At 42.3% G+C, this 15,304-nt stretch overlaps 1 protein-coding gene across 1 annotated transcript in view; it reads right to left on the reverse strand.

The window, feature by feature from the left end:
* The window catches only part of nmbr (neuromedin B receptor), a 73,010-nt gene that overhangs the window by 47,338 nt on the left and 10,368 nt on the right, over window positions 1-15,304 (reverse strand). The window contains exon 2 of the mRNA XM_038727764.1: window positions 883-1,024. Within this exon, the coding sequence (XP_038583692.1) occupies window positions 883-1,024 (142 nt within the window). The remainder of the gene's footprint in view (window positions 1-882; window positions 1,025-15,304) is intronic.

The raw sequence follows: 15,304 nt of genomic DNA on the forward strand, positions 1-15,304 counted from the left end.
TGCTGCGTACGGTCGGTGATCGTTCCCTCTGGCTGAATGAAGTCTGACACTCCTGGTTTTACGCACGGATCCATGATGATAGAGAAATATAGAGATTAATGGCAATAAATCATGCTGTCAATATTTTAGAGACCCTTCAAAATATCACAAATCATGCTTGTAGGGGAGCTAAGCTCCCATTGGCTCCCCCATAGTTCGCACTCTAAACTCCTGGACTTTAATAGCTCCTGTGTTTCAGCAGATTTTCTGCTCATGGTCAAAACTTTCTGCACATTCAGAATCTCTCCAACATGTCTGTGTTCTCTCGATCAAAAAATATAATCACCACCCCACAGGAATCCAGGAATTAAGCAAATTTACCAAGTAAACTAAACATGTGGTGGTGGTGGGGGTCGTTACTCCAGCTTTGTCTCCTGCACTCTGTCTGGACCACTGACTGTATATGAAAAAGTCTGGACTCACAGCGTGAGCAGGTTCAGCTGGTGTCTAACAGCTGGGCGGAGTTGATTTCGCTCTGTGAGTTTAATCTTATCAGTTCTACATTTGTATTTCACTGCATGAAAAAATTAATGTGCGGCTTGACGATGTGTGAAACATGTAATATGCGCGAGTCTCGCGAGCTTTTTAATCTGATTTAATCTTGCGATATCTCGTGGCACGAGTTCTCGTCACACCCCTGCACCATACGATTGTATCATAATTCCACTGAAATATTATATATGATAATATCAAAGTGCCGCCCTTAATTTGGGGCCGGGGTTAGAGACCAATCCTCAAGAAGAAAACGTTTGTATGGGGGCGTTACTTCATTATTGTAGGTATGGTGGTTGTTGTTGTAGTATTTCAGAAGTGTTTGTTGTATTTCCAGTGTCTTTATTTTACCTGCATGGAGACAACTTGTGAGAAAATGGCCTCAGGAACAGCCAACAGGACGGACAGCAGCCAGATAGAAACAGCCTTCAGACACGTCCAGAAGACAGCACTGGACGTCTGGATGTCCATCGGGTTCACTATCGCCTTGTACCTGATGGAGACAGGGAGAGAAACGTCAAGGTGGCAAATTTCCATGTTAATGTCGCAAAAGTCGAAATCGACACCAAAATTCACACAGATTCAGTGATGGGTGGATCCACGGATTGAGCCGATTAACATGAACTGATTAAATGCTGGTGTGACCCGGCCTTTATATTGACCAAAGACCATCCTGTTCCGTCAGTGAGTCTCCACCGGGGTCCTATTCCTTGTTGCTAAGTTTTTGACTTGCTAGGTTTTTATGGATAGAACATGATCATCAGAAATCAGAACAATACTGTCTCATCTAAACTCAGTGTTCCTGTCAGCCTCTTTGCTGGGTATTAATATCTGCTGTTGTTTTCACATGACAACTGCCTGGTCTTACAGTATGAACACACTGATCCATCTTCATGAAGCACATCCTCAAAAGCACAGACACATTCAGGTGAAACACCTTGCAGCAGTTCTGGAGGGTACAGCTGCTCCTACAGGGCAGGTCACTTCCCATGGTGCATTGCTGCGGAGTGCACCAGCAACACTGAACCCTCATTATCTACTACCTGTGACCTTTCAGCTCCCTAAGCTACCAGAAGGAACTCCTTCTCCCTGTGATGCTGAGGGAGCGCAGTGTTCAACAAACTTCCTATCACAACCCCACACTTTTTATTATTCTGCAGCAAACACACTGAAATATTTTGGCTGTATTTCAACACGGATCTGTGAACAAAGAGATTAAATTAGACATTAAAAGGCTGCTGCTGTAGATATGCACATTAATTGACATAAAAACATGAAACGAGCCTGTCGTCCCCTTTCGAGTTTTCTGGGCGGAAAACAAATATAAATCATCTACCAATCATACTTTTTCTTGACAGCATTAGTGGCTCCAGGCTCTTTGGGAGTTAATGAATTCTGGCAGCCATCGCACGGCTGTGGCTGCAGACTGCAGGACAAAGGGAGGAAACAATAGCGCTTTGTCACTCAAATAGTAATTATTCGTTATGTGTAATCATTGAGCTGCATTTTAGAGTCCTCATTAGAAAGAGCCAATTAGCTGGACGGGGACAGAGTGTAGGACTCATAGCAGTGAGTAACAGCCGCCTGTTGATGCAGCTGGCTCAGGTTTATATCTCACATGTTAGATTGTTGCATTTAGAATGAAAAATTAAAATGAGGAAAGGGTTTGTTCGAAGCCAAAAGGGCATCCACTACAACCGGTTCTCGCAAGGTCAAGACCCATCGGCATCAGTTTGTAATGCACGGGGCGTGCCTATAGGGTCGTAGTGGGGAGCCCTGTAGTGTCAGTTTTTGATGGTAAAGGCAGGTATATGATGTTTAACAGAACAGACTGGGTGAGGAGGTGGTTGGGGTGGATGAATGGATGAATGGCCAGAACCCGGACTTTGAACCAGGAGACCAGGGTTCGTGTCCTGTGTGAGACACACACATTAAGTATTTTTATTTAAGTTGCGTTGTGACGCCCCTGTGTGGCTTGACTGTGTATGTTTGTCACTACTGCAATGGTGATGGGTTTTTCTGTTAGAGGAGCTGATTGCAGTGGTCCCTCCCGGATCGGGTAACACGATGACATTACTGATTTAGCTGACTAACCCATCTCACAATTTAAGCGTTATTTTGGTTCTCTCATGTTACAATAAACCTTGCTCTTTGAGGCGTTGTGTCTTTTCCCACTTTTTGTCATGGTCTTTGAACCTGGTCATGACAACGTAAATTGTGTCAGTTATGCAAGTGACATAAGTTAAGTTGGGTGTTAACTGACGTATGTAGTTATCTAAACCCAAACATGATCTTTTCTTAACCTTAACCAAGTAGTTTTGTGCGTAAACCTAACCAAACTGCAACGCTTCACGACTTTAATAACGTGCCGTTTCGAAACGCTAGCGTTTTATTTTGAAAGTCTAACTGGATGTTGCATATTTATTGTTGCTAACTGTTGTGTGAAGCTCAATATGTGACGAGTCAGGAGTGAGAATGTGTTGCAACTGTTCAGAAAGGCACTACATGTCTAAGGCATTTAGTGTTTTCTTGTCAGGCTACTCAGAATGCCAATTTACATGTGAACGCTAACGAACCAAGAGGTATCCATCTCCTTGATAATGACCCCTCAGAGGTTAAATGGCTTAGACTCCCTGCCAGTCAGTCAGAACTGAACAAGCCTCTTGGATTAGAGGCGAAACGTCTTCAAGTATCTTCAAACAAGTCCAGTTGTCCTTGATTTGAAGCTGCCTTGGATATAACTCTGACCTGGATGACTGAGAACTTTCACAGTCATAGGTTTTGGGGCAGCAGTAGCTCAGTCTGTAAGGATTAGGCTGGGAACCGGAGAGTCGCCAGTCCTGCTCGGACCAGAGTTGCCAATGTCATTTTGGACTTGCTAACTGCAGTTTGTCTTGTCATAAAAACTGCATTTATAGAATCAGCAGTAAAATCGCTAAACAAGTTTGCTTACTTTGTCCCAAAATAATATTTAAAAAGCGTTTTTCCCCACAGGTTAGATTTCTGCTACACATGCACGGTAGTAATGACGCATGTGTAATAGACCCTTACCTTAGTGGAGCCACACGATTGGCTAAAATATGTTTTCCGATCTTTGGTGTTGAGGGATTTCCCTATAGAGTTGTACTGAGGATTCTTAAAGTGTCTCCTCAATAAAATGTCTCTGCTAAAGCCTAACCAAACTGCTGAACAAGACTTGCGTGACAAACTTGAGGTCCAGTACAACTGTCGCTGGGCCGTTACTTTCCAACAGTCGTATGTTGTTTCAGGAGTCACTAACAGTCGAACTATTTTGTCGTTTAGGTACAAGGACGGGTTGATTTATTTTAATCAATCGCATATCTGATTCTACACTCCTTGAAAATGAAATTCTCATCACATTCGATCTGATATGATGTCACTTTGTGTAACCTTCCTGTTTTATGTTCCGTGTGCTGCTGCTGTCTGGGCCAGGAGAAGGAAAAGAGAGTTAATCTCAGTGAGACGCTTCTTCTATCTAGCCTATATGTGCGCGTGTTGCAAAGGAAAGGCTGATTATTTGTAAATGTGATGTCGAGCCCTCTTTCAGCCCGCTGCTTGTATTACACTGTCAGGATGTTAAACTGTGTTTATGTAACTGACTGTTTCCAGAGCTGGTGTCATGACTTGACCTTGTATCTCCGTCAGGATATTGTGCACTTGTGTTCCGTTTGATTACTCATCCTTTCACATCTTTTTAAAATTAAACTAGTCGTTCTCTTCCTGCTGGATTTATTGACAGAGACGGTTCACAGCGAGGTTGGATTTCATTCATTCTCTCTGTGTCCTCTCCTGCCCATCATCGTGTGCTGTATCTCACTTCATGTTTCATTGATGTTATGATTGGTTGATTATTTATGTGATGTAGAAGCTATACATTTGACATTTTGTCCCCAGGCAGTACGTTTTGGCACATCACTCAGCGATGCAGGTGTGTTTCAGGTAGTAGGAAGGGTGACTATGTGGACAGTCTGGAGCTGATGTTGGAGAAGGCCTGGAAACACTGCTGGCAGGAATGTGCAAGTATTTTTATTTATTTTTTTCATTTTTATCGATTAAAATAACAAATGATGATAATAAGAATAACATTGTCACATTTGTTCCCTACATTTAACCCATCATAGTTTAGAGGATTGTGCAGTGCAGTGACAGCCAAATACATCCGCACGTGATAGTTAAACATGTGACACCATGTTTATTAAATAAAAAAATGTAATGTTTTTATTTGAGGATTAAAATGTGTGTGTGTGGATTGTTTAAGTATATTCGTGGGGTCCAGAAACCCGGATCACACAATACTTGTGTGGTCTGACAGCATTGTTGGCACCAAAATGTTTGAGCTCATAAGTTTGAAGAACTGTTTGAGGGTTAAGACTCGGATGTAGGGTTAGAGTTGGAATAAGGGCCAGGCATGTAGTTGTGATGGTTAAGGTTGGGATGAGGAGTTAGGGAATGCATTATGCCAACAGGAGGTCCCCACGGGGGGTAGAGGAACTCTATCCCATTTAGACAGCAGAGCATTAGTGAAGTCTAACACTGATGTTGGGCCAAACCAGGAAAAACGCTAAAACTAAATGTCCCCTAAACAACAACACCCACGCAGTCACCACACCAGTAAACAGTGGGGAGGATAACCTTCTGGGACAGTCCCTCAGGATATATTCTTTCACAGAAAAGCTGCATTGTGTACCTCAGCTCCAGGGTCAGTATCATCGGTCTGCATCTGTCCAAATGTTCAGAGTAATGGAGTGTGCCCTTCAAATAAAAAAAACCCACTGCTGCACTTTCTTATTTGCAACCCTCTCAACGCTGGAGCAGGACTGAGGCCCTGTTTTTCTCTCTCCTGTGTTTACAAACATGACTGGATAAACTTTAAATCGCTTTAATTTAGTTGTTGTCTAACGTTACATTGACTGTGAGAGCAGGTTCCCTACTGCATTACCCAAAGAACACCTGAACAAACACCTGGACACTGTCTCACTTACTGCTGCTTTATTTATCTCAAAATGCTGATTTCCAAGCTCCTAAAGAAAGAAAGAAAGAAAAAGCTCTTAATTATGGGATCCTTATATTGTAATTATTAGACACACATCTCATAATTCAACCCTGTCAGCCAGAAATTACAATTATAAACCACTAAATAGCAACAGCAAATATCTGTCGAGAGAAACTTAATGTCATCCGGATTACCCTTTTTTATCAACTTAATGAGGAAGCGTATCAGGAGAAAACATTCCCACTGAACACGATCCATCCTGTGATTACAGTATGTTTACCTCAGAACATCTTTAGCAGAACAAAGTAGTCTTCTATATAAATGTAATTTCTAGGAAAACAAGGATTTGTAATTATGAGACCGTTAAGAAGACTGAACTGACACTACCTAATTTCATTCCCTTTTAATTCCTCTTCTGTTTGTGACTAAATGACAATTTGTGTTCGTTAGACATCCTGAATGACAGACACACAAAGCACATCTTAGGCCTCCGTTTACAAAAAACAGATTCTGATTTTAAGCATAAACACAGAAACCACCTGTCAGTACTTATTAGTAAAACCTTCCTTTAACATAATTATCATATCTCTAAAGCCACATCCACACTACTCCGTGAAAGGAATCCGATCTCCGTCCACAGCAGCGTTTCAGCGTCTACATTAAAACGACTGAAAACGCACATCTAGTGGCCGTTCACGTATGCTGGACATGGCAGACGGTCTACTCCGTTGTTACAGAAGATTTGGCGAAAGAATAAAGTACTGCAGACGAAGAAGCGCACCAGATTTTATTTTGCATGGACCAATAACGAGCTGGGACTGTTACTGAATGTCAAGTTAAAGAGACTGTGGCGGCGCAAAACAGACTGGGAGTCGCCGCAAAGTAAACACGGCGATATGTGTCAAAAACTCTGTCAGTAGCATCGTGTTTCTGCTTGGCGTGACTTATGAGACCCAATCAGAGAGCCGAGCGTGAGCGTCATCGTTTCTAAAGTCTTCCGTTTTTGAGTTTTAAAACAAAAAACGGAGTCGGCAGCGTTTCCAAACTTCTCCGTTTTAGGTCTTCGTTTTCACCGTTTTAGTCTGGACGGGAGGTGCAAACGTAGCAAAAGGTCTCCGTTTTAAAACCAAAACGCAGTAGTGTGGGCGGGGCCTAAGTACTGTAGTTTGGGACACTTAAGCGCCCAATCCTGTGGTGAACTTTGCATTTGCTTGATGAACAATGTGACACAAATGACCACTCCCAAGCTAAGCGTTTAGCTTTGCGTCAACCCAATATTCAGTCTGCCAGGTGTTACACGTTACAAGTTTGCTTTTCTCTTTTGGTCCACGGCTATTCCAGACTAAACCCTAATTTGCAACAGTATTTATGTTCAGTATCTTTTATGAATCAAACATCAGCACACCGCCGGAAATGATCCTAAGTATAAGTATATTAAATATAAGAGAACGTGCTTGTGGTCAGTCCACCAGTCCAGCTTCTACTGACTAAATAAGCGTTAACTTTATGAATGGCTCTTGCTGAAACACAAAGTCAGAACCTTGAGCATTTATCTTGTCTTGCGTATTTAAGCAACAACAAACCTGAAACCTTCTGTTTATCACACCTGGTGGATTCATACCTTCTTAAATGTTTTCTGCACCTACTGCTTCACATTCATTCAGTTACACACTCCCGCATCAGGAAGTTGCGACCCACATGCACGGCTTTACAGTATTCTTCTTCACACGCACAGAGCAGATCCAATGGTAGAGTGGGGAAAAGCTGTAAGCCGGTGCTGTTGGCAAACTATACTGAGCCTTGTTACAGGCTGAGCTGTCAGGCTTTCGGTCTCCACATTCAAACACACACACACACACACACACACACACACACACACACACACACACACACACACAGTCTTGCTTTTGAGTTCTTACATCTGAGTTCAGAGAGTGTCTGAACGTAGCTATAACAAATATGAATAATGCTATAGTTGCTCCAAGATAAGGTACTGCAAAAGCAGACATTGAGGGAAAACATACCAGATATATTATCAGTCACTATTTTGTAGATAAATTCAGCATGAACATTTTACAAATCTTCATTATGTTGACAAAGATCGTCATTCAGGCACCGTACCGTTTCTTTCAAATGACTCATAGCACATGGTTGTAATTTCTAGGAGACAAATTTGGCTTGTTGCTGTGGCAAGAAATCTTTTTTTTTTAGGACTTAAGTGTGTAACTACAGTGAATGTGCACTGAGAACTGAGTGCTCAGCTGTAATGCTGATAGGGACCGAAGCTGCTGCTGCTGACATGTTGCTACACAGTCGGTATAATAAGATTCATCCTTCAGTTATATTTTTCCTGAACTCCATTCATGACTTTTTAAACGTCGGCTCCACAGAGTTAATCTAAGGTTTTAGAAGAAAGCTCACGTCCTCTGTGGAGCAGGAATGTGTTTGTAGAATTACTATTTAATATTTCCTGTGGACAAGCGCTGACACTCCAGGAACTTGCCCTCGCACACTAAATTTAATATTTCAATATCTTGTGGCTGAAGTATTGGCACTAGACCAAAGCATCTGGATTCTCTGGGACTGTGAATATCTAGAGGAAATTTGGGGGCAATCTGACCAGTGGTTGTAAAATCTTTCTCTGTACCAAAATGTGTTGGGATTGACAGACTGACCATCACAATCTTTGCCAGGCTGTGCTGCTAGCAGAGCAAAGTCCCTCTGTCGCCAAAATATATTTGATGAGAGGTGTTAAAGTTAAAATGCTCAGCAGGAACATCAAAACACAACTGAAAATTGTGTGGCTGAAATACCATTTTCATAAAAAAGTGGGTTCTCCTTTCATGCCAGCTGCTGCTGTTAGGATAAATCTGTCTCAGAAGTGCTGAGGAGACTGTTTGAGCCAAACTCAGTTTAATCTGTTGAGGCTGAAATTGGTGCTGAGGATTGAAATTATTGGGTGTGTACTTGAGTTTTGGTATGATTGTGAATCACAGCAGGTACAGAGTGGGAGGGAGGTTTGAATGTCCTGTTGAGCTTTCTGGTCACGTTCTGTCACCTGAGTCAGACGTTAGTTATGGGCGCGAAGGACAATCTTAGCTTAAAAATACAGTCACAGTGCAGCAGCTGTTATTAGCTATAAATACGCTTGATAGTTTTCTGGCGGAGAGTCAGACGCCACTGTCATACTGTATCTGTTTGTTAAATAAAAAAAAAGGTTGAGGTCCTGGGTTAAGGTCTGAAAAGATTGCCATACACCATGGATGTTGGTGTCACTGTCATTGTACAAACGACCACCAACCCCTTCCTCCTCACAAAGAGGTTTTACGGCGCTGTAATGATATACAGGCTTCAAAGTTTAGAAGTGTCCTTGAGCAAGACACTTAACCACAACTGCTCCCAACGGTGAGGCCAACACCTGCCTGCCAGCTGTGCCACCACTGGTGTTTGTCCCTGGATGAATTAGAGGCACAATGTAAAGTTATTACCGTCGCGTAGCGCCCAGAGAACCTGATATGGAGAGGGCAGAGGAGAGGACTGGCATCTTGGGAGAAGTCCTGGTATGCAAGAAAATGCCCCATAGAGTGAAGCGCTGAGGTGCCGGTACTGCGTACCGGAGCATACCGGCCAACTTCAAGCACGGGTAACATCCAAAACAGGCACATCAGCTATCTGTGATCGGCTGATGAACTAAAGCTGGCTGATTAAACACTTTCAGGGCTAACTAAAGGTCTCAAAAAGTAGTAAAGTGAATAAAGAACACTTGCTTCTTCCTCATTCCCATCTTTGAGGTGGCTTTAAGTGAGGAACTGAACCCCAAGCTTCCTGAGACATGACCCAAATAACTAAGTTCAGTAGCCACAGTAGCTAAAACGGCTCCATTCACTGATACACCTGAGGCTGTGTTTTGTACCACACATCATGGAACTCACCTGCAGCTGATGCTTTTTCACTTGGCTCCATGTTCCATTTAAAGGCTTCGTAATCCACCAGCATCCAAATCTACCGCAGCTACCGATCTGTTGCAAACCTAAAAACTTTATTTTTTTAAAGAAAGGCTTTGTCACCGAGTCATAATTACAGCTGTGAATGCAGACAACGCTCTCAGCATGTGGAGAAGGTAATTGTCTTGACTCTGAGGCCGTTCTGACAGCGACCCCCAGGCTGGTGAGTCATGAATCAACCTGTAGACACAGAGACTGAAAGATGGCACCGTGTCCTAGTGGAGCGGCCTTGTGGTGAATACTAAAGCTTTTCTGGGTTTACTTTCTGCCTTTTCTGTTTTTTGTTTGGATATAACAAAAAACAAAGGAACTCTGAAAGAGAAAAAAGATCAAGACAAAAGTTTATCAAGATGGTATTTTGTCAGAAAAGCAACAAATGTTTTTCTAAGATGAAGGAAATTGACGGTACAGTCGTGAAGGAAAACTATATTTTTTCCTCATTGGCTTGAAGGAGATTTTTCCAGACTGTGACAGGACAAACTTCATTCAATCACTTCGTTTCACAGTTTAATCACCTCTTTTACTCATTCCACTTCTCGACTTTACATCTTTGCTGTTTGCTTCGGTTTCTTTCCATCTGATATCATCTTTGATATCTTCTGACCACCCTTTCAGAAAAAGCCATCTTAGGCTATTACAGCCCTTTGTCAGGTGTGTTTAGGCTTCGCCATCACTCCGAAAAGCAGAGCATCAGATTCTCTTCTCCATCAGGACTCCTGCTGTCACTGCTTTAGTGGCAGAAAGCTGAAAGAAAAATCAATTCCACAAACAAAGCTGGGAAGAAATCCTTTCCTCCTTTCCAACTCTGCCTTTGATTTCTTTTCCTGCCAATTCTCCGTGACACAAACCCGTCCTGCAGGGCTGCAGGAATACTTTGTTCCCTCTGTTCTCGAGAGGATGCGACCTCTGATCCCGGTGCAGAACTGGTTGCTCATAAACTTGATGATCTAAGAGTCAGTCTCTCAACAATACATCACAAAAACTAAAGTAGATTTGGCAGACAGAAGGACTCCTACGTCCTTTGATTAGATATTGATGCTGACCCTAGAGCCTACCTGTCTGTCTTTTGAAAACAGTAATGGTGCACTTGTGAGGTGGTTGTAAGGTATGTCGGTTGTAGGTCTGACCAACTGTGGACTGCCAATTTTGCATCTACCCTAATACCCCAACCCCAACCCAGACTGAAATATCTCAACAATTAATCACCGGGAGGTTTTGCTCAAGGTTACCAGACGATGAAACCTGATGCTTTTGACGTTTCCTCCAGAGCTGCCATGAAGTTGACATTTGCGTTTTTAAGTGGAATGTCTCAACGGTACCATACAATTTGGTTCACACATTCATGGTCGCCTTTAATCCTGAAGCTTCAGTCTCTATTCATGAGTCTCTGGAACTTACACTGTAAATTTCCAGCTCAACTGAGGCTCATTGTTGATCATGAGCAACTGCGTGCCTGTCGCGGTTCCTCCCGGGTCTATTTCAAGTACTATTTAAAAAGAAGATATAATATTCTTTGTGTGGTTCATCAGGGGTGGGAAATGATCCGAACGTCCCGTGAGGTGCGGACAACTCGGCACAACAGCGGTGAGGCTGTGGCTACACATACAAGCTACGCCTACACATGCGCACCGGCCCCCTGTTCTTAATAATTTTGGATTTATTCACGCACTTTAAAAACATTTATTAAAAGCTTTTTTTTTTTAAATGTTTGTTTACAGCATTAAACCTTGAAATGTTTATTGTAATAGGCTGGAGAAAAAAGATAGTTCTATGTAAAATCAGATGTTGAGCAACCCCATATCACCAAAAATGGCATGATCCTTGAAAAAAAAATCTATAATAAATACCCGTTACAATCTGTTACAACACATTTTAACCCGAAATGAAGAGGTGTTTTGTATTTTTAATTATTCACCAACAATGAGAAACATTTCATCACCAGAAAAACTACGGGGGAACAACAAGACAGTAGCTCCCCTGATGGATCATGTGTAAATAGATTTCTATAGGCTGTGCGTGTGTGTGTGCTTTAACGATTTACTTATTTAATGGGGAGAAGATGGAATATAAGTAACTAGTAATAATGTATTATACATGTTTACCTTTGATCTAGAGCCATCATCAGGTTGCTAGATTGGAAACAGCCCGCGAGGTTGCCAGAGGTTGCTGTCAGTCCATGTTGGACATAGAGAGTAAATATCTAGTTTGGAAATGCGAGGACAAACTCGTGCAAGCTCAGCGTAGTACACATTTTATGTTTTTTCATATCGATGAGTTTTTACTGTCACTGTTTTACCACCTCATCACAGAGGGCCGCCCAGCCGCAGTCAGCTGACGTGTTTGTGGACATATTTGGCTAAACAGAGAGTTTGTGTGCATCATGTTGATAGGAAGTGATTGGGGTTCCAGTAGCCACTCCAATCATTATGCTAATTATCCATTAGGGCTCATTACGCTCGTCATGGACCTTCAGGCAAGTTAGGGGCCGTTATGGGGTCGTTAGTGGCCCTTAGTCTCATTAGGGGCTCATTAAAGGCCATCAAGTTCAGACACACAGCCAGATCGCTGCCCGCAGCTGTGTGATCAGGAAATGAGTTTCCCGATAACAAGCTGATATCACAACATTTTAGACGGACGACGACGCTGCCTGTTGGTAAACAAGAGGGAACAGGAGACCCAGCGGTGCTTTTGAGTGCTACAGCTTCCACTCACGTGACACAGCAGGGCTAGGAAATTAAAACTACTCATTCATTTAGCCATCTGAATTCAGGAGACGTTCCTCCCAAGAGGAGTGACAGTATCAGTTATGTAAACTAAAGCCCAATAACATTTTTTATGTTCACATAAAAACACGTTTTAAGGACTTTAGAGTCCGTCTGGTCGCCAAAAAGTCAGATTTCAAGCAGGACACAGGAACCTCATCAACAACAGTCGACAGTCAACATTTATGGAAAAGGGACTTGGTCAAAAACAGGAATTAACATCAAAGAAGAGCAGACTTTGCCTGAGATATTATCGCCTCCTAGTGGGTTTGTTTTTACAGCACTCACACGAACTGTCAATTTGCACAACCTAGAGATTTGGTGTTCACTGCTTAGCAAGAGCAACTTTTATGATGTATGCAGCCATACATGTTCATTGCTAGTGTTTTTACCAGGATGTGGATATTTAAAGCACAACTTTAGGTGTGGATCTAGTAGATCAAATACTTCAGTTTGCTAAGCTTCAAGTCTGACTAATCTCTACTCTCCTTTTCAAGAACATGTCAAGTCCCAGGTCGACTGCATCATGGACTCACAGCATCAGCAATATAAAGCAGAGGAAGCCATCTGCAAGGAGACACCCATTCCTATCTGCGGGAGCTCTCGTCTGGGAAGCCACTGAAAAAAGAAAAACTCCACTACACTCCACCGCCCAGAAGAGTTTGAGGCCCAGGCTTGTCCAGCATCCAGTCATCGCTCATCAGCATGAACTCTGGAATCCAAGTCCTGTAGTCCGGTTTGGCCTGCTCAACAAGTAGAGTTTTCCTGGCACAGCTGGCTCCTTTTCCTCCTCGACCGTAGGGCCAGCGCTGTTCCACGAAGGTATGTAGAAGGGCGGAGAGGTGTGATCTCCCCATCTTACGTCTTTCCACGTAGGCATGTGGATGGACAGGGAGCTCCCAAAACAGAGCCATACTGCCAAACATAACTTACTGCAGAGCAAATATCAGTTTCTTTGATGAAAGTTGTCCTGACTGGATACTTAAATTAATTAAGTTACTTGCCAAAAAGCCAAAAATGAAACATGGCTGTTGCTATCGCATCACACCAGATTCAATAATTTTGATCTAGTTCTAGATTTAGATCCATCAGAGGGATTTGAACCCTAGAATACTTTAAGGTGGAAAGGTAGAGAACATGAGAGAGAAAAAAGAGAAAGGAAAAACTGCAGTATCCATTTTAGTGGCCGTTTGGTCAGCTCTCACTTTTTAAACTATGTGATGGCCAAGAATAATGCGTACAGGCTCTCCCACCTTGGAAATACAACTTCAGCGGATGTACTTGAGCTCAGCATCAGAGAACAACTAAATTCTGCTGATTATATAGCATAATATATAATCACAGAGAAAAGCACCTTCAAGGAGAAACATCAGTAAAAGGTTAACATCGGTTTAGTTTCATGTAGTTGCAGCTGAAATAAGTTTTTTTGACTTTTGTGACGGCTCTCAGTTCAAATTATGTCTTTGTTTTTTCCTTTGATTGGATTTATTAATGAATCTACACAGCATTAAACCAGGAGAATAAGAGACAACATGCTAAAGGGAGAACACTTATTTCCAACATTTGCCCCGAGATGTTAGAAAGCAAGACAAACAGACACAGAGCTGGTGAATAAATGTAAACCTGGTTGTGTTTCCTGTCTGGGTTTGCATGTAAAAGTCAAGTCCTAAACTGGAATCTAGTTACATTAACATTCTGAAGATTTCAGCTGCTCCCATGCACGACACATAATGCACTGACCTTTACCTTTACTGCAGGACACACACAGAAACACACACACTGCCCTGACTTTCACTTAGCTACAAAGTCTGTCCCCTGAGGTCCGGGCTGTCTATCCTTGAATCAGAGCAGGAGTGTTTCTGTCCGTGTCTTGGTTTGTTTTGTTGACTCGTGTCTCCTGCACCCTGTCATGTCTATCCACATAAACAGCACGATTAGGATAAGTAAACAACAAACACTTACAATACTGCAGCTACAACTGACAATTAAAATAACATTTTGATTAAATTTGATTATTCTGTCTCAAGCTAAACCCGAAGCCTAAATCCAGCATTTCAATGTCAGACACGCATGTGAAGCTACACTCAGATGCTGGTGTCCAACGCTTTGCTCCTCATTACAGTAGGACCTCTTCAGGTCAGAAATGGCAAATCTTTAGTTTGATATATTAAACCTAAATGTAGCTGAAACACTTTCTAAATGGAATTTGAATGTAAAAGCAGCCTGTTTTGTTTCATGTTGTGCTGCATTCGGGTGTTCATGTTGTTCATCCTGCAACGCAACACAGGAGAAACAATATAGGACCAGCGCATGTATTTAACCAAATGATGATGCCAATTATAGACCCAGCATCCAGACATCCAGTTTGTTGCGGAAGAGCTTAAAGACGTGAGCTCTACGATTGAGAGGTTATACACGAGCATAACAGACTCTGTGGATGATAGACAATAGGGTTGCAACAGATCACAGAACTCACGGTTCGGGTCATACCACGACTGAATCATTTTTTTGGTTCAGCGAAAAACAAATAAAAGGGTTGAATTAATTTGAACATGTGCTACTTTGGCTCTGAAATAGCTGCCTCTCTCTGTCTGTAGTCACCGCTCTGTAGTGTCGCTGCACTAAACACAGCCTACGGGGTTTCACCCAGTCATTCTCTCCTCACTCAGTCACGGCGCTTCAGAGTTAAACATTGCATGCATTTGTCTTTTAAAATTTTCACTGCAACTCTGCATTGCCATTTATGGAATTATTATTTCTTTACAAAGTATCAGCGGCAGTAAAACTGTTTTTCACACTATGATGGTTGAACTTTGCAATGAATCCTCAGTTCACCTGCATGCCAAACCATAAACTACGATCTGTTACACCACTAATAGACTAAATTTGTTTCCTTGTTAATGGAAAAAAGATTTCTGTCACGGCCCAGATTTTTCAACTTTCCTATCTAGGTTGAACTGTTAGCAGCCATAACTAACTTCAAGACAAGTTTG

The sequence above is a fragment of the Micropterus salmoides genome, unplaced genomic scaffold (genome assembly GCF_014851395.1).
Source record: "Micropterus salmoides isolate LMB-PRFRI ecotype aquatic unplaced genomic scaffold, ASM1485139v1 Ms_hic_scaffold_18, whole genome shotgun sequence".
In the NCBI taxonomy this organism is placed as follows: domain Eukaryota; kingdom Metazoa; phylum Chordata; class Actinopteri; order Centrarchiformes; family Centrarchidae; genus Micropterus; species Micropterus salmoides.